We start from the raw sequence: 19,539 nt of genomic DNA, 5'->3' as shown, positions 1-19,539 counted from the left end.
GCAAAACTAGCTTGTTGGCAGTTATTACTCCCACCAGAAACTCGGTACAGGCCCGCAATCCTCAAGGAGGATTCATTTTTGACGTTCTCGTATCCCAGGGCTTATTATTTACGACAACAATAAAGTTTAGCCGGATCACCGCGTCACTTCGTTCGTTGCACCGCAACCCAGAACGGTGGCGAGACTTGCGACAACGGCAAACCGTGATTCAAGATAACCGCAGTTAAGTATGGTATCCGCGGTTAAGCATAACCGCAGTTAGACTGCCCGTGTGATCGCAGGTCAACCAACAGGCGGCTGCCGCTGCAATACTGACAGAGCGAGATGGTAATCTGCACGTGCCATCCGTCAGACAGATAGCAAGTACGATCATTGTCGGCTAGATTCGACATCGTCGGCAAATTGCCGCGGCAAGTTCGGAGTGCGATCATTACACGGGGAATAAAAAAAAAACGAATTTTGCCAACAAAATTCGGGGGTGCGATCATTATGCGAGTGCGATCATTATGCGAGTAAATACGGTAATGACCCTTTACCACACTAAGGGCTGACTGACGCGTTCTCAGGAAGAATTGCTGTGTAAACGCATGTAAGGGATGCACTTTTTTTCCAGATTCGAGGGCCAATTTTTGGCGTGCGGCCCATGTACGGGATGTGGATATTTTCTTTTTTAAAGTAAAAACATACTAGTTGGAGAATGAGAGTCATTTATTCTATGCTAAATTGTTACTCATGGAGTTTTCTGAGGTTTAGGTTGTTGCAGCTACTGGTGGTGTTAGTTTTGCGGATTCTGCTGGCAACTGCTCCACCATAGCGGCACTTAAATGCTGAATGTGGTCCATAAAGCACGCACATACCTGACATCCGACTGATCTGCGTGGCTCTAAACACAAACACCTATAACAGTCAATAATCAACTCCTGCTGTCACCATCTGGAGTCCAAATCCGAGTACTGGAGGAATTTTAAAAGAAGGCGTGAAGCCTCCTTTCTACATATCTGCTTTCCACACGGGTAGACAACATCCTGAATGGAAGTTTGAGGGACTCCCGTGAGCCTCTGCGGGGTCTGGAGAACGCTATTTGAGTTGCAACGCAGTTGAACAGCTGGTCCCTTTGTTTTCGCCAGCGGCAAATATTTGCTTCGTTCACGCCGTACACTTGCTGTGCCTGAAGATTTAACAAGCTTTCTGCTGCAAGCACAACTTTCTGCTTGAAAGCAGCGGTGCAATGATACAGCTTTATTATTGGCACCACCGCTTCATGAAACCAAGCACGCCGAAAACACGCTGGGCATCCCAACGAACAGCACTGAGAAATGGCATAGCCACACTAACGTTAGCCACAGGCCGAACAAACTGACTGTTGATCTGACAGAGCATGCGTAACAGCACTGATGTCAATGGTGATGGTGGAGCCAAATCCTCGAATCTAAGCCGACACCAGTTTCATTATCGGAATTTCAATAAAAAAACACCGGCTTAGATTCAAATAAATATGGTATCAGTGGAGACTAGCATGAGATGTGCTGCACAACATAGGAACTCGACCACTTGACCCTTGCAGAGTCGAGTGAGATCTCTTACAACACGTGAATAACGTAATTGTCTAATTAATAACGTACCATGCAACCAATGATTTGTTTTTCTATGACAGCGTTAAGGTAATTCGCACAATTATTACCGCTTCTCTAGGGTCACTGAGCTCGCATACTAACCGCTCACCGAACAAAACAACTGACGTAAGTTCATCGCAATTCTGCCAAACCTTAATGCACAGTGAAAGCTACTTTTCAGAAATTTTTTGCGGGAGTAGTGTGTTAAGCAGCAGAGCTCTGGTTCTACAGCCTATGCCATAGTTGCCTACTGCTCGGTCTCCAGCCTGCTTCTTCCCAGCCTCGGCATTGAAGTCACTTTCTTTATGTTTTTTATTAAATTTTTATTTCATTGCATTTTGTTTCTTAAATTTCATTTTATTATTGATTTCATTTTTAAATTTTATTATTTTCACTTTGTGCACTGCTTCCTCCCAAGGTCGTTTTTCCCACTGACGTGACCTGGAAGAACGGGAGGATTGGAGGCGCTTCCACTCTAAAACAGCTTGAGAGCGCCCACCATCTGTGCCAATCACTGCACAATGCATGCAGCAGGCAACACGGCCAGTGTGTCAGGAATCGGTTTGCGACATAGTGATCACGAGAGCTGCCCATCCAGCAAGCTGTTTGTGATGGAAGTAAAAAAATTCATTTTAAAAATACCTGCTTTACTGACGGAGTTGAAATTTTGAGATTCTGTAGTTTGCCATATGAGGAATATGACGCAATAAAAAATTTATACTGCCATGTATCATTGTAGTGTCCGTTCATTTGCGTTCAAGCACGCAGGAAAGGGGTGTTACCATTTTTGTTCATGATGCGAGAAGTGGCCGGACTAATCTCGACTGATCACAGCCATGAACAGCTGCCTCTACGTTCTTCCAGGTTACTGTAGATGATCTTGACCTGTTATCTCGAAGTTTCCTTGCAGGCTTTAAAGTGAGCGATGCCGCGAGCGGCGGCGTTCGTAGTTCGACGAATGACAAGCACGTTTGTTGCTTACGCCGCCACCGAGTGATTCAGTTCTTTTGCGGGCGCAAGTCAGCCCAAATAAAGAGCTTCGTTTGAAAGTCTGTGTTGCCGTCTTCCTGACCGTGACAATATCATGAAAATGGGTGTCATAACAACACTTGTTGAGGGGGTGTGAAAATAAGAAGCTACTGCATGTCCTATGAAGCCACTACTCACCACAGGGAACTTGTGAGGAACGGCAGCACAGCATCCACGGGCTCCGTGCTCCCTTGGAGAGCGGCCCAGAGTGGCTGCTGGCTGTCCACCAGCTCCTCCTCTTCCAGTTGGCTGCCCTCCTGGGAGGGCAGAGACCACAACCATTGCTTTGGGAAGAAAGCAGGGCTTCGCAAGAAGCAGTTCTGATGCACTTTCCCAGAACACGCCAAAACTGTACTGGCACTTGTCAGCTCCGTGAATTCATCAAAATCACACATAAACTTCAATAACGGCAGCTTATAAATATTGTTTTCTATGGCCAAATTTGTTCACCAATACAGAGAGACCATCGCAACAACGAGCCCTTTTGATTATCTGTGCCTCTGGAGCTCAAAAGATGTTCGCTCGTCCAGGGTTTTATTTTTATTCATTTCATCATCATCAGCCTGACTACACCCACTGCAGGGCAGAGGCCTCTCCCATGTCTCTCCAATTAACCCTGTCCTTTGCTAGTTGCCGCCACTGTATCCCCGCAAACTTCTTAATCTCATCCGCCCACCTAACTTTCTGCCGTCCCCTGCTACGTTTGCTTTCTCTTGGAATCCACTCCGTTACCCTTAAGGACCAGCGGTTATCTTGCCTTCGCATTGCATGCCCTGCCCAAGCCCACTTCTTCCTCTTGATTTCCACTAGGACGTCATTAACCCGCGTTTGTTCCCTCACCTACTCCGCCCTCTTCCGATCTCTTAACGTTACACCTATCATTTTCCTTTCCATAGATCGCTGCGTTGTTCTTAACTTCATTGTTAACTGCGTTGTTCTTAACTTAATTTATTTATACAAAATACCTACAGCGCCCCCACGGAGGCATTGTTGTAGGGGGGAAACATCAAAGAAACAACAGATGAAATACAGTAACTGAGGCAAATGATGCAATATACTGAGAAAACCCATGGACTATGGGAGGAAAGGCAAAAATGAAAGGAACGTTGCAGAAAGAAGAACACGCCCACAACAGACATAGAGAAAATGACATTCAAAATACAACACTGTTGTTCTGTACGTCAACCCAGAATCCCTTCCTTGTGGCTTTCTGAGGTCAGTCAGTCAGCTAGGAGATGGAGTGCATGTGGCACATTGCTCTTGCGGTGAGTCTTTTGCAGTACAGTAAAAGCTTTTTCGAAAAAAAAAAAAAAATTTAATTATTGCAAGTTCGAATAATCGAATCACCTCAAAAAAAGTGACAAGAACTGCTTGCATCCCGGCAGATTTATTTGGCGAACGAATAGGCAATGGTCGCCTGCTTCTGAGATGAGAACAGTGGGACAATGAATATCTTTCACACTTCCATTAAAACCTCACTGCATGCACACTGTCAGGAGCACTGAAGCAGAACTCCTCAAAAATGATGGCCTTCCCGATGTCCTTCCTGGTGCGAAGCAATAGTGACCTCAACCTCGAACGCTTGGATCGGACATGTGGCTGTGATTCACTGCACAAGCAGTGAATGCCACATGACGAGCATGCAGTTTCGGCACCTGAGCTGCGAAGGGTGCTCCCACTGACGTGTTATCAGCGTGATTACACACCTATCTTCGCAAGCTGTGCTTCTTGTGCTGCCATCACGAGACCTCAAAGAGAGTGGTGCCTTGAGCGGACACACAACACACAAGCTGCCCTGCCATTCCAAGCCAACCGACTGCACAGTGCATCTGGAATGACGCACTCCTCAGCTGCAAATAGCCGGCTTGTCTACGGCAGTGACGCCAACTTGTGTCAGAAGCGGTCTCGCCATGCTCGTGTCACCTCCAAGGAAAATGACACTTCATCTACCTGGCCTGCCTTCTGTTTAGACAATGGTCTGGAACGTGTAGGTGACACACTGCCCAACTAACTAACCTTTAAAGCAATATATTTTTGATAAAAACATTCCATGACCTGAACTACCTTCTTGGTATCATCACAATTTTGGGCAGGACACATTTCAACACTGCCAACTCCATCACCCAACCGCACACTTTTCCCCACTGATGCCGTCGGACCAGTGGAGCTTGTAAATTTTTCAATTCATTTCATTTCATTTATTGAAGCCTTAGGGGCCTGTGGGCATTACATAAGGCGGGGGCAAGAACAGTGTGTAACAACATATTGATACCAGCTCAGCAAAAACAAAAAAGCAAAGAAACGAAACAAAGCAAAAAAATCATGAAAAGAGACAGTAACACGGGATCAGATTATTTCGTAAAGCCGAATACATCACTTAAGACACAGATGACTCGCTAGTTTAGTGCGAAAAATTGCTCGAAAATCAGCTCAGCAAGCTGCTTTTTTTTTAAACAGTAGTTCCCGCGTGTGTTCAGCACACTCGGGTGCTGGAGGATGCACGTACCTCGTACAGCGGCCTGGAGCAAGATGCCTTCCGAGCGGGGGGTGGTGGTACGATCTGGAACTCTCCCTGCACGGGGGGGTCGGCAAAGGAGACACGCCGGCCAGAAGGCACCTGCCACAGGAGAAAGCAGCGAGGCACACGTGATTGAAGCCATCGAAAGCAGGACACCTGCCCAGGCATAGGCAAACAGGAGCACACGACGGACATACTACAACCAAAGCCATGCACTTTTGACAAGTGTACCGTTCGTTCACAGCAGCAGAAACTGAAGAGGCACATACACCTGGATGGCAGCAAACACTTGCAAGGACACTAATCAGCAAATCCATCACACAAGCGAAATGGCTCTGTTTGTTAGTACACCCGCCGCTAAAAGGTTACAACACAACTCCATTGAATTCCTTCACAGCCAGGGTGTATTGGTTGAGGTTTAATGGTGAACTGTGCAGAAAACCTGTTTCCCCCCTTTGTTTTCGATGTGGCCGACCAACTTCATCATCAAGCGTCAGGGCGAGGAGGAAATCTCCCTGGGGGAAGCGGAACCAGCAACGGGAGCACCACCTAGAAGGTTACACGGAACTCCGCGGAGCCAGTGAGAGGTCTCTTCGGGATCCGCCCAGCATCGTGAGCACTTGGTGAGCACTTGCAGCGGCATGCTCTCGTCACCTTCCGCGGCAGGCGCACGGAGCAAATGTTCCCCCAGCAAATGCTCCCCCAGCAAATGCTCAGGGATGGCTTTGCCCCAAGAATGCGGCGCGCACGGGAAAACCCAGCCGCCAATGTCGGCGCATACAAACGTTCGCCACCGATACCTCCGAAGTTGTGCCCCTGCCCCAGTCAGTAAGTCGGAAGCCCTTCTTACGTTAGCCTTCTATTTCCAAGGAATGCCTCGATGTTTTTGTAGCTAGCCAGCCCACTCTGTGTTGTTTCCAAATGTAATAGCAAATGAGTGCTCACGCTTTGTTGTTCCCCCCTTTGTTCCCTCAAGCCCGAACCCATACGCAGTTAGCGAGCGGAAACGCCGCATCCACAGAGTGGGAGTGCGGGGGCGGAAGGTTGTCCCCCCATATTTACACAACTGTGCAATTCACACAAGCACAATCAAGCTGCAAACCTCTTTTCCAGGATGCATGAAAAAATGATCATGGAAAAACTAGTTTATCACTGCTACCTTCCATAAACTTTTGACTGCTTGTGCACAGTCACATACAGAAGTCTGCAGGATGCAGATTCAGAGAAAAAAAATTCTTTGCTGCACGGTCAGGCAAAGCAGATCAACGAAATGTACAGAAACGTCAAAAGACATACGTGCTTCATAAATTGGAATCTAACAATCTGACAAGCTAGCAAAGCAACCGAGAAAAAAAAATTTTTTTTTTCCACGAATTTGCATCCCATAAACTTCTGGTTACAGCAGAACCTTGATTATACCAATTTAAGGGGACCGTGCAAAACCATGACATAATCCGGGTATCTTATTATCAAGAATCGCACATAAGTGGTGCATTCTTGAAATAAATGCACCTGGTACTCTGGTTTTCAAAATAATTAAAGCTCGATTCGTCGCATGCCACAAAAACACGCGTTTTCATTCTGTAGGAATTACTTCTGAGACCGTGCACACCCAGGCTTTTCGGCATCAAAGGCGGCTTGGCATACGAGCACCCCCTTCCCTGTGAGTTAAGTAGACGTCACATGTGCCTCGAAAACAATGATTTGGATGACAGGCCAGAAATATGGCTGCTCTGACCCATCGAAGGCATTAGGCAGCGTGCAGTACGACCATACCAGACATGTCTTTCTGTTCAGACTACTCTAGAACCGCTGTCACTCCGCGGCAGCAGTGTCGTACTAGGAACTCTCGTCATAAAGGGGGGAGGAACTAAACAAAAAAATGCGCCAGCAGTGCCCTTTCTGCAGCGATGTGCGGCCCAAAAGGAGAGAGCGGCCTGCTCACTCCCGGCTCGCTCAGTGTCACTAGGCCTAATGTGCTCCGCACTGAAGCCGCATTCGAACTAGCTGCTAATGATCACAGAAATGCCTAATCTTGTTATCACCCCTACAATAACTTCATGCTGGTATAAACGTACAGGGTCGTCCACTCTTAGTTACAACCCGCTAGCGCATGGCCGCACTCTTCAGAGGGCCACTGCGTGCGACACAGTCGCTCATCGCAGCAAAGTGGCGCAGGAGAAGGTGTACCTGGACGTGGTGCTTCGCATCATCTGCCACTTCGCTTCGATGCGCAGCCGTTTCGGACGCAGTGACCCTCCAAAGAGCACAGCCATGCGCTAGCGTGTTCCAACCAAGAGTGGGCGACCCTGTACATTGATTTCCCCAACTCCTTCACCAAAGCGCGTGGAAGAACGGGCCAGGTGAGCTGCCTCGCACTGGCGACCACAGGTCACATGCGCGGAGTCCGAGTCCGTGCCGTCGGCAGAACTGGCATTACAAACTGTCTTGCTCTCGATCGCGTCGTTGCGCGCACATCTTTGTCTTGAATCCCATCTGGAACCAACTTAGTTGACGTCACGTCTGCCAATAAAAGGCTCCGCCAGTGTCTCTCTTCTTTCCTTTGTAGAAAGCTATACAGCTTCCACAGAAACTTCGCAGTTCACGAAAAATTCATCCTGGTCAGGAGGTGAGATCCGCGATGTACTGCACAGGAACGCTGCCACAATTGTGATTCAACATGTGAGCTTATACTGCAGGGGTTTTCCATGGGAGCTCACGATACAGCAGCTGGGAAAACACAGCACCTAAAAACTTGTTCTAGTAGAGTTTTGCATACATTTCATGTGAGGAAGACCAGGGGATAAGACATGCCCTCACCTTGGCCTGCTGTGGGGAGGTGGGTGGTGGCAGCAGCTGGCGACGCTTGAGTATACTGGTCGGGGGGCCGTCTGCCAGAGGGCGTGCCAGGGGTGCACTGGTTGACCGGCGGCTGGGCGGAGAGGAGCTCACGCTGCGCATGGCTGCGTCCAGCATGATGCGGCTGCGCGACAGGGAGGCCGGGGACCCTGCCCACCGTGGTGGCCGGCCTCCACCAGAGCCCGGTGGAGAAGAACCACTCTGCCGCATCTGGGGAGCCAGACAGCAGGGCTCTGTTAGCAACTACGGCAAAACCTCGTTGATGCCACATATGAACGCCTGTAAGGGTCGCACTCTGTTTTCCTTGAAAGAGATATTAAAAAAAAAAGGATCCGTGTAAGGGCCACACTCAAAATTTCCCAACACCGATGTGGTAATAGCCTTCGAAATGCATGCGCACAGGAGCTTCCAGGTGCCGCCCACGGATGGCACTCGAGGCTGCGAGTCATCATCATCAATATAGTCAACTTCTTCCTCCGCCACGAGCTCTTCTTCCGCCACAAGCTCCCGCTATCCATATCAGCATCAATATCACCAGCTCCAGCTTTTTATTGCTGTCAAAGGCACAGGAGTTGTGGTAGCATGTTAGTTCGCCGCAGTTATACCTTTCGTGTGCTGCCATCGAGTGCTGCAATTTTAGCGCGATGGGCAAGCACCTCAATAGCTACGTGGCTAACATGAGACACATGAAGACTGATGCCTTTTTCAGACGCCTGACGTACGGTGGTGCTGGGCGCATGGTGCGTATGCCTAGCAGGTGTCATGCAGTCACCGCTTAAAAGCAACAGTTGCTCACCTACGCAATCGCAGTTAAGAGCAGCAGTTGGAGGCTTGACATAGAGGTCTCATCACCCCACCAGATACGTCGACACTGCATGCAGATTGGCTCCCCTAATTTCCGATGGCCATTTTTGCACGAAGTCAACACAGCGCCTACGAGTGTGACAAAGCTTCAATGCATTCTCTCTATTTCCATGTAATGGCCTTGTGTGTCTGAAAAATACACGATTTAAAACACTTATTGAGCCGTTCGACCTTTTTGTGTGCCAGAAGTATTCGAAAATTCGCTTCGAAATCACCCGAAGACAGTTAGTATTCGCTTCGGAACAAGAAACCACTATTCGCACAAGTCTATACAGTAATCCCTCGTTATAACGAAGTCAGTGGGACGGCGGAAAAATTCGTTATAAGCGATAATTCGATATAAGCGATCGCTCGAAAAAGCTAAAACAGTCGAGATTTAATTGCGCCACAACTGCGAGGAAGCTGGTGGATGACACCGCGCGGCGTCCCCTAGCTGCGGCGGTTGCTACGCAACGGCACAAGGTCGGTCTCTGTGCCTCCTCAGAGCACTGCTACAGCGCAATCGCAAGTTCGTGGCCAATGTAGCTTTTGCTACAAAATTGCTCGTAGCACATTTGTTACTTCTACCGGCAACTCAGTATTGGTCAGCGATCCTCGCAGATGATACAGTTTTCAAATTTCTTATACCAGAGTTTATTATCTATATCAAGAACAAGCTTTAGCTCATTTTTGTGATCCAGACGGGATCCAGGCTGATCGACAGGCCGGCAGGCTCGGCTTCACGTTCGCACAAGAAAATACAAAGCAGCCATGCTACCATAAAGTCTGCCTCCTAGATTCGAGCAACGACAGCATGCCTGTGCAAGAGTGGAGCTTTCGGCAACGACGCCGCCTGCAGGAACGCCGGGTGACAAACTGCGCGCTTCTCCCTGACTGCCCTGGTCGCCGCTAAGCCTAGCCGGTTTCGCATCGACGCCACAGCTGTTAGCGCTTCGGTACTAGACAGCACTCAAAGGCGCTACACTTGGCACCCCTTTACTGTCAACCGGTCCCATAATAAAAGATATGTTAGATTTCCGCAACGCTTTCAGCAACGGAGCTAGCAGACGCCCGCGGCCGGCGTCAAGGCTGGCAGGCCACGGCCAGTCTCGACGCGCGCGATCGAGCGAGCGAGCGCGTCGAGACCGGCCTTGGGCAGGCCGGCCCGGCTCAAAGAAGCGCGCCCTACGTCATCATGACACTGCCGCTCTCCGCACTCGCATTGGCTCCCACTTCCCGTCGTTGCGTTTGCCGCGAGCGGCCCGTCGTTGACATCTAGCAGGTTGGACGCAGGCGGCGAGTTGCGATCGGATGCTGCGGCGCCGTTCGCAACTTCGCGCCGCGGTGAATCGCGCTCGCTTTTCTTTCCACTCATTTTGTCTAGTCGAATGGCGCGAATCGAGCATGACCGACCACTTTTCCGCATCCATGCCAGAAAACCGCAGGGTTTTCTGGCATCGCAAAGCGCGAGGAAAACTCTATTTTCGTGTGGATTCTGTCACGGGGAACACCAGGAATGCGCTTCCAACCGAGATTAACGGTTCAGGCGCAGTGCACCATGGAATTTGGTCCCGCTGAGCAGGGGACACTCGGCACTCTCTTGGTGCCCGTCATCGATCGTGGGTTTGGTAATTTTGTGGCCTGTTCTATGCCTGCATGAGTCTAATTCGTCGGCGGTATTAATTTGAGACTGCATGCGCATCGCATCGCCGCGCATCGCTGCATGCATCGCATCGCTGCATGCGCAGGCATCGCCGCCACGGCGGCGATGCCTACGCACGCCACTTCGCTCTAAGCGGGTCAAGCTCTTCGTGCGCTTCGAGTAATCCGGCTTAAAATGCATGCGTTTGGGTCGGGACAGGAAGAAATTTCGAATAAAGTGATACTTCGAGTAAAGCGATTTCGTTATAACGAGGGATTACTGTATGTAGCACATTATGGAAGGATAAAAAAAAAAAGAAACAGTGCGCTTTCTCGTTGCGATTTCTTGTTGTGATGCAGCAGCGTGGGATCTCTTGTGGCACCATCTGCTTCAAACACTTTTGCTTTCGAGTGTTTGTTTTGCAACAAACATTTCAAAAGGTGTTTCTGTATCACGGCGAGATCCAACGATTCTGTGATAGTCAATGGTGGCCGCCAATCATGGATAAAGAAAACATGCTGACTACAGGCCCTGATGGTCAGGTTACATTTTTTATGCAGATTTTAAAAAGAAAGTAAATTCTCATAGACAAACTGTGGGCAGGTTTATTATGGAAGTAAATACTACCACGTATCATTGTGGTGCCCGTTCGTTCGCGCTCAAGGCTGCAGGAAAGGGGTGTTATCATTTTTGTTTGTGACGCGAGAAGCGACCGGACTAATCTCGATTGATCACAGCCATGAAGAGCTGCATCTACGTGTTTCCAGATTACTCTAGACGATCTCGACCTGTTACCTCGAAGTTTCCTTGCCGGCTTTAAATTGAACGATGCCGCGAGCAGCGGGCATTCGTAGTTCGACGACTGACAAGCACGGTTGTTGCTTACGCCGCCGCCGAGAGATAAAGAGCTTCGTTTGCAAGTTTTGTTGCTGTCTTCCTGACTGCTGGACTGCTGTCACTACAACGTGACCATACGATAAGTCCGAAAAATTGGTTTGGTTTGGTTTATGGAGTTTAACGTCCCAAAGCGACTACAGCTATGAGAGACGCCGTAGTGGAGAGCTCTGGAAATTTCGACCACCCGGGGTTCTTTAACGTGCACTGACATCGCATAGTACACGGGCCTCGAATTTCTCCTCCAAAGAAATTCAACCGCCGCGGCCGGGATCGAACCCACGTCTTTCGGGTCAGCAGCCGAGCGCCATAAGCACTGGGCCACCGCGACGGATAAGTCCGGAAAACTGAGCCATCAGTTGAAAACTCATCCAATGCTACCCTGATCAATTTGTGTAGTGCTTGAAATTTTGATAGTTTTACACACTGAATCTGTGTGGCATGTGGCAGTGCCACAAAGGGGTCGAATAACTAAATTCGCCTGAAGGCTCGAGGCTACAAAACTTTTCAACCACAACTGCATTTCACCATCGCTGTCATACCTGCTATGTGCACTATTGGACAAAGGCCTCTCATAATGACCTCCAATTGCCTGCACCAGAAACGGCCATCTTTCCAGTCACATCTGCACCCCCTGCCAAAGGTTGCCCCTTGTTGGGATCCCCCGTTACTTCGAGAAGCACCTTGTCTTTGTATTACATGCCTGGCCCATGCCACCAACTCAGGCCTGCTGCACAAAAACTGCATTTACTGCCCAATAAAAATGTGCTCTTTCATGGCCAAGGTCTAAGCAAAAACATTTCATATAAACAAACAAAACTGCATCAAAGATATTCTTAGTGGCAATTACACTTCCCCGCAAAATGTCATTATGCTCCTTGTCAGTAAGATTTTCAGCCAACAAGAGGAATCAAAAGTTGCTGGTAAAATAGGGTTCAGAAGTAGCTAACAGGCTGTTGGTCAAACTTGAGTAAAACTTTGTGGACAATGCCTTATATGTGCAGTGAACACAATGTGTTTGCGCCAAAAGAGAACAACGAGTGCATCTAAAGTCGAGCCTCCTTACGAACATGCCTGCCATGCGCTATTCGTTCGTTGTACAGTTGCCGACTGATTTTTTGGACTCGGCCGGAGCCGAAAAGTCATCCAAAGAATCGAAGAGTCCAAAAAATGCGTCCATTAACTTAAAAAAAAATCTTTCTCCGACAAACCAGCTTTAAAAATGGCGAACTTCGCCACTCCCCATGTTCGGTTTGCAAGTGATATTAGACTTATCTGAGCCACTTTCACGCTTCTGTCTTGTCTGCACCACCTCTCGTCATGATAGAGTCACTTTACATCATAACACCAGACAGTACAACACGGCTGCAAATCATGCCGTGAACAAATACACGCACAGCGCAAAGCTAGAACAGCCTGTTTCCATGAGGAATGATGCTCGTGAAGACCAAGAGGGGTAATCCACGGGCCTCCGAATGAACCTCCCCTGACACGCAGGTTGTGCCATTTGACCCGAGCCTTTGGTGCTGTGCGGGAAAGCCAATCTAACAGAGTTTCACCCCATAGACTCCTATGTATAATTGTAGGGACCTAGCGTGCGCGTCGCATTATCCGGTTTTCCGAATTAACGGGAGTCGAATTAACGAGCTTTCACTGTATTTTTTTTTTTGAGCCTTTGGAACAGCTGCAAGCGCCTTCGAAAAGCCACCAAAACCTGGAAAAATGTCTCTCCATTTCTCTACCAAGGATCACGAGAATTGGTTGGTTTGGTTTATGGGGTTTGACGTCCCAAAGCGTCTAAGGCTATGAGAGACGCTGTAGTGGAGGGCTCCGGAAATTTGGACCACCTGGGGTTCTTTAACGAGCACTGGCATCGCATAGTACACGGGCCTCTAGAATTTCCCGTCCAAAGAAATTCAGCCACCGCAGCCGGGATCGAACCCGCGTCTTTCGGGTCAGCAGCCGAGCACCATAACCGCTGAGCCACCGCGGCGGCGGATCACCAGAATTGCAGTTCCTAGAGTGTGCCGCTGTTGCGCACGTTTGTGCGTGCATCTCCATGTGCCTCCAGTGCTGATTTTAAAATTCTATCCTTGCACGCTTATTGCTTTGAGCTGCGCGCGCACCCTCATGCTATCCTGTGGGAAACTACATAACGTGGGGCGGGGCGGTAGTGGATATGCGTCTTATATTTGAAGCCAACTTTTTTTTGTTTGGGCAGTGAGGGTGCGAGATTGGCGGTCATGCATAGGCGGGAATGTACAGTGTATATTTCACGTTATGACCTCTGTAAGGTTTTCCAGGACGTGTTCAGAAAATTTTAGCATAATTTGTGCACCCCCTTTTTAAAGCCCCAATTTATAGAAAAAAGTACGTAAATTACCCGAGTAAATACGGTATTCCGATTATGCTTCTGACCCCCCCACATTTCTTTTTCGATGCCTGTGTGGCGTCTACAGCAGCGAACTTCAATGGTTTTCAGAGTGTTGACACTACTGCGACATGAAAGAGGGGTGCAGCCCACCTTCTTGGCACGAAGGCGACTGGCGATGGGTGATGCCGTCTGCGAAGGCAGCTTGCGCTTGCGCGCTCCCCTCACAGCCTTTGCCAGGAGCGGTGAGGCCTCAGGTGAGGGCGCTCTCTGTATCTCCACTGTGGTGGCACTGCTGTAGTCACTAGTCGCCCCGCAGGCTTCCGGGTCGTCTTCGCTCCCTGAGTTGGCTCCTTGGGTGCTTGGGGCCACCAGCTCCTCTTCGGTCTCGGCAGCCAGTTCAACTGGTTCTGTCTCTTGAGAGGACACCACAACCTCACTCAATTCCTGCTGGGTCTGCGTGATGCACTCGGTGCTCTCACTGAAACACGACGGTGACTCCACGCTCAGGTGCAGGACACACTCCTTGCTGGCGGCGTCACCGGGAGCAGATGCCGTCTCATGGCTCGAAAAATGCTCCCCCTTGGCAGGCTCCTCACCTGCCAGCGGCTCCAGTGCGCCCCTGTCATTCAGAGCCAACTCCCCCGTGCACGCTGTGTGCATATCCGCAGAAAATTCCTCCACTGCATTCACGAGAGGCTCCTCTGCCTGTCTGTTGGAGGGCAGGCTGTCTGGAGAAGGCTCCTCTGGCTCATTGTCAGCCAGCGGAGCGATGCCATCTTCCAGGAGGAGACCCTGCCACCGGCCAGGTCCGCCCTCCAACAGTGATGCACACTGCGGTGCCTGGCTGGCAACCAGCCGACCGCTCACTCTATCCTGCACCCACAGCGTTGGTGTCTGCTCTTCTTCGTCCGAAGAGTCGATGGTCGACTGGGAACTGGGCACCACCTCAGTGTCCTTGCCCGACAAGCCCCCCTTGCCGGGAGTGGGCAGCCTTGCAAACGACAGCCTGGCCCTGAGGCGGTGGACACGGGGGCTGCCTGCTGCTGTCACAGCGGGGTTGGCACCAGAGGGATCCTGAACACAAGCAAAGCACGGGTTCCCCTCATTACCTGGCCTCCAATGAGACTGCTGACACTTTCAAGGAACACTGCCTGCACAGGGAGCCGAGTGGGAGGAACTGACCCTTCTTGTTGAACAAAGCAAGGAAAGGACACAAGGCTCATCTGCGCAACCCGCCTGGCACTACAGACACTGAGGACAAGCACAGGTTGGCCGGTATCAACAGAATACTGGCATAACAAACGCACTATTTTCCCCAAAAATTCCTGGGGGTAGGTAAAATACTGGTCAATTTGTGTAGTTAGGCCAAATGTTAATTAGGTGCACTAGCAATTCAGTTTTCAGTTTGGTTGCACTGTTCAGATTTAGCGTTCACAGATGGTTGATTTGGTTTTATGTGTTTAACGTCCCAAAGGGACTCCCGCGTTGCAATGGCTCAGTGGTTATGGTGCTCGGCTGCTGACCCGAAAGACGTGGGTTCGATCCCGGCCGCGGCGGTCGGATTTCTGTGGAGGCGAAATTCTAGAGGCGCGTGTGCTATGCGATGTCAGTGCATGTTAAAGAACCCCAGGGGGTCGAAATTTCCGGAGCCCCTCACTACGGCGTCCCTCACAGCCTGAGTTGCTTTGGGACGTTAAACCACAATAAACTAAACTAAACCAACTCCAGCTATGAGAGACACCATAGTGGAAGACTCCGAATAATTTCAGCCACCTGGGGTTCTTTTACGTGCAATCACATCGCACAGCACATGGCCCTCAAGCATTTCCCCTCCATCGAAATGCGACCACCGCAGCCGGGATCGAACCCGTGAGTTCCGGGTCAGCAGCTGAGTGCCATAACCACTGAGTCACCGCGACGGGTCAGTTCCCGGATGGCAGTTGCTCGGATAGCAATAATGGATTAATGTCCATATGTGTGCAAGCGATCAATCTCCTTTATATTCACAGATCCCCGGAAGGCCTTACACCACTCCTGCCCTTGTACAACAGGTGCTGCCATAGGTGGGAATTGGGTTGCAACCCAGGCTGCTCGGGAAGCAGCCTCCCGTGATTAACTGAACTTCCGCCTCCTCGCAGGCTGCCACAAAGCAGGCTTCAGACAGACAGACAGACGGATGGATGGACAGACAGACAAACACAACGACTGAATGTGGGGAACTTTTCAGAATTACAGTTGAATCCCGGTACAACGAATGCCGCTTCAACCAAATTTTCATCCTGGAGGTGCTGGACTCCTGTGAAGCCACGGGTGTACGAGTGGTAGGCCTCTCCCTGTTGGAATAGACCTTGTGGGCTGCCGACTCAGAAGTCAACGGGCCCTCTTTCGGAGTTGGTGGGGCAGCTTTCACTGTCTCTGTCTGGGGGGTGGATTGCTCTGCCGGGGCCCCATTAGGTGAGGCCTGGGCAGGCGCTGAAGACCGGTGTGGTGCACCCCATCGCACGAAAGACACCAGCAGAGCTGTTTCTCTCGTGGACCCCAAGAACATGCCTGGCTCTGCTACATCCTCGGCTTAGTGAATGCCTAGAGACGCCAGACACGCTGCACTCAACTTCACGGTGGCGGAGTTCAAAGAAGGAGACAGAGTGCGAGTTAAGGGAACCAGACCAGCTGATCCTGCAAGGCTAGTCGGCATCATTGTCAGATGAGTTAGTGCCATAACGTACGTCGTAAGCATTAACAACGAAGAACGTTTTGTGCACGGCAATCACACGGTCAAGGCTATGTTTCCCGTTCCTGATCCCGAAATGCTTCGTCATCCATTTCCCATGCACCAGCCTTCTCAATTTGCGGAGCAAGCCCTTGGAGCAGCTCCAGATGGCGACACGAGTTTGAGAGCTGCCGCGCAACCAGATGGAGATCGGAACGAGCCAACAACACCACAGGATCCGCTCCTGTTAGCCCCAACGCCGTTAGTGAGCTGAACGGGGAACAACCGCAGCCACCTTCCCCCCTTCCTCTACGGCAAGACACGAGAGCCAGATGGCAACCAGACCACTGGGGTTAAAAGTAAAACGAAAAAGAAGAGGGGAAAGGAATGTTGTGGCTCGGCGCTGACAAGCTTATCGCCAGTGCGCATGCGCGACTTGCGTATAAAAGCAGTGCACTCCAATGAATAAAGCAGTTCACCCCTCCCAGCACTTGGCGTGCCTGTCATTCCACATCACCCTCGTCCTCTTTAAATGTTGTAGTGAATTAAAACAAGAGATCAGTGATTGTATTTCAGTTTCTTTAGTGTCTCACATGACCTAAACACCAACTACACGTCACTGCCACCGTTTGGTTCATGGAACTGAAACCGAAGCAGCATCAGAGAAGAAATTCAATTATTTAGTGGTCATAAGCAAATGCCACGTGGTGAAACATGTATTCTAATGCCTAACATCACTTGAAGCTAGAAAACATGCAACTAAAATTAGGTGTGTATGGCCCTTTATGCCATACTGTTTAGTACGCTATTTTTTCCGAGCAACAGCTTAGTGAGGTTTTACTGTATTACCTTTGAGCACGACAAAGATACTAAGGCCACGGCACAATAAACCGGCAAGTGCGTGGGAGAAACAAAAATCCTCCCCCTTCTTCCCTCCCACCCCCTATGTCAAGATGGCAGTACCTTGGCTGGGTCCAAAGGTGCGGAGTCCAGCTGAGTCTCGGGCACCACACTGGACGTGTTCGGTGGCAGCGCCCCCTGTGGCTCCCGGGTGCCACTGGGATGGGCCTCCGAGCATGGCGGGTCATCACCCTCGGAGTCCAGCACAATCACAGGTGCTGACTGCAACACGGTGATCGGGTTCTGCAAAGATTGCAAACAAATGCAGAACGAATCCAACCTTGTGTCCTTCTCTCCCGTGCCTCGGGTCTGAAAAAGATGGCCTAGCCATTCTCTGGGGTCGGGAGCCTTGCGCACTGTGCATTGAGAAAATATACTAGACTCCCATTAAGATGAGCATGACTGAGATGAAATTTTGGATAAGATGAACAACATGAGAACATATGACTTGTTTGCCACAGTTTCAATGTAAATAACTGCTTAGGTGAAACTGCTGCTCATGACCTTCAGCTAAGACGAACTTTGACAGTGACATTGAACCATGGTAACTCTGTAAACGGTATTTGCGGAGCATCTGCACAGCATTCTCAAGGCAAGCAAGAAAGAAAAAAAGACACTTTCCAGCAAGACAGATCGACCTAATTCCTGGCAGCATTTTAATCAATTAACATGCCAGCAGATACAGAAGCGTGCCATTCCCACCACCTACGGTGATCTGATTGGTCGAAGTCACCTTGGAGCAGCTTTTGGCACAACCAAAAGTGCTTTCCAGAGAAGAAGAGTAAGGAATTGGTCAGGTTACAGGTATTTTCCGGTGTTACGGTCATGTTTTTTTCCCTGCAGTTTCCGTCAATGTGATTTATACAAGGCGAAAAATTCAGCGCCATCTTCTACCGTTCCCAGAAATTATGTTTGCAAAGAAAATCAACATCTAAAACAGAGAAATCATTGAGTTATTATGGAGCTTTATAGTGCAGGAAACCAAGCTGCACCTGCAAAGGAGGAAGCAGTTCATGCTATGCTAAAACTATTTTTAAAATGCTACCCGTGGTTACGCCACTAAACGCGGTTATCACGAACCAAGTTTGGCGACCTCGGCTTACATCGTTAACCGAAAAGATGCAGTTACTAAAAGCGCACGAGCTGGCCCGCTTCAAGAACACACTTTATTCTCACTAAATCACACTCCAAGAGCAATATATCAAAACAGGCAGTGTGTACAGTGCCATGCGACGACGCTTTTATGCAGCCTTCGATCTCGTCCAAAGGCGCAGCAACAGCGTATAACAGCAATGGCCCGCGGCGCTCAAGTTAACCATTTTACTGTCGTTACGCCAAAAAATGTGGGGTCCCTGCCGCAGCTTTAAATTAGGTGACATGTTCGCAACACTCGCAGCACCGAATTCCGCGCACTTACCGCAATGGTGCCACCCGTGACTGCGGCGGACAACGGCGTTCTGGTGCGCTACTCCCTTGTCATCACTAGGCCTAACTTGTTTCGTATCGAAGCCACAGTGAACGGCGCTTTTGAATTGACCAACGCTATACTAAATGGTCTACTTATGGCGCTGTCTTACTGACATCCTAACTGTTTCTGGTTTATTGGTTTACTGGGGTTTAACGTCCCAAAGCGACTCAGGCTATGAGGGACACCGTAGTGAAGGGCTCCGGAAATTTCGACTACCTGGGATTCTTTAACGTGCACTGACATCGCACAGTATACATCGGCCTCTAGAATTTCGCCTGCGATTTTCAGCCGTCACGGCTGGGATCGAACCCCCGTCTTTTGAGTCAGCAGCTGAGTGCCATAACCACTGAGCCACCGCAGTGGCCCCAACTGTTTCATATTAAAAAAAAAAAGGTGTACGAGCGATTTCATTAGCAGCGGAGCTGGCGTGCAAGCAGATGGGATCAGTCACGCTGCAACGGCTGTGAATGTAAAGCTATCTTGCACCGCCAGTAACTTGCACTACCAGCAACTCGGTACAGGTCAGCGATCCTCAAGGAGGATTCATTTTTGACATTCCCGTATCCCAGGGCTTATTATTTACGAGAACAAGAAAGTTCAGCATGGTTTTCCGTTGGCGCCAGGAATCCGCCACAGAGATTTTTCTTTGGCGCGGTAGCTTGCAGGTGGCGCAGCGATGTACAGTCAAA

General features: G+C 49.8%; 1 protein-coding gene across 5 annotated transcripts in view; it reads right to left on the bottom strand.

Annotated features, from left to right (window-relative positions):
* Nucleotides 1-19,539, bottom strand: part of LOC149345277 (uncharacterized) — a 215,048-nt gene that overhangs the window by 52,081 nt on the left and 143,428 nt on the right. For 4 of the 5 annotated variants that reach the window (XM_089546559.1, XM_089546560.1, XM_089546561.1 and 1 more), the window contains exons 26-30: nt 17,446-17,625; nt 13,923-14,846; nt 7,981-8,229; nt 5,149-5,259; nt 2,781-2,899 (exon numbers count right to left, since the gene is read on the bottom strand). In XM_089546559.1, the coding sequence (XP_089402685.1) occupies nt 2,781-2,899; nt 5,149-5,259; nt 7,981-8,229; nt 13,923-14,846; nt 17,446-17,625 (1,583 nt within the window). The remainder of the gene's footprint in view (nt 1-2,780; nt 2,900-5,148; nt 5,260-7,980; nt 8,230-13,922; nt 14,847-17,445; nt 17,626-19,539) is intronic. The other variant, XM_089546562.1, reaches the window with a different exon arrangement.

This window comes from Amblyomma mixtum, chromosome 5, assembly GCF_055824585.1.
Source record: "Amblyomma mixtum isolate Tamu chromosome 5, ASM5582458v1, whole genome shotgun sequence".
Taxonomy (NCBI): domain Eukaryota; kingdom Metazoa; phylum Arthropoda; class Arachnida; order Ixodida; family Ixodidae; genus Amblyomma; species Amblyomma mixtum.
The sequence above is the reverse complement of the archived record's forward strand: the minus strand, read 5'-3'. Positions and strand labels throughout refer to the sequence as shown.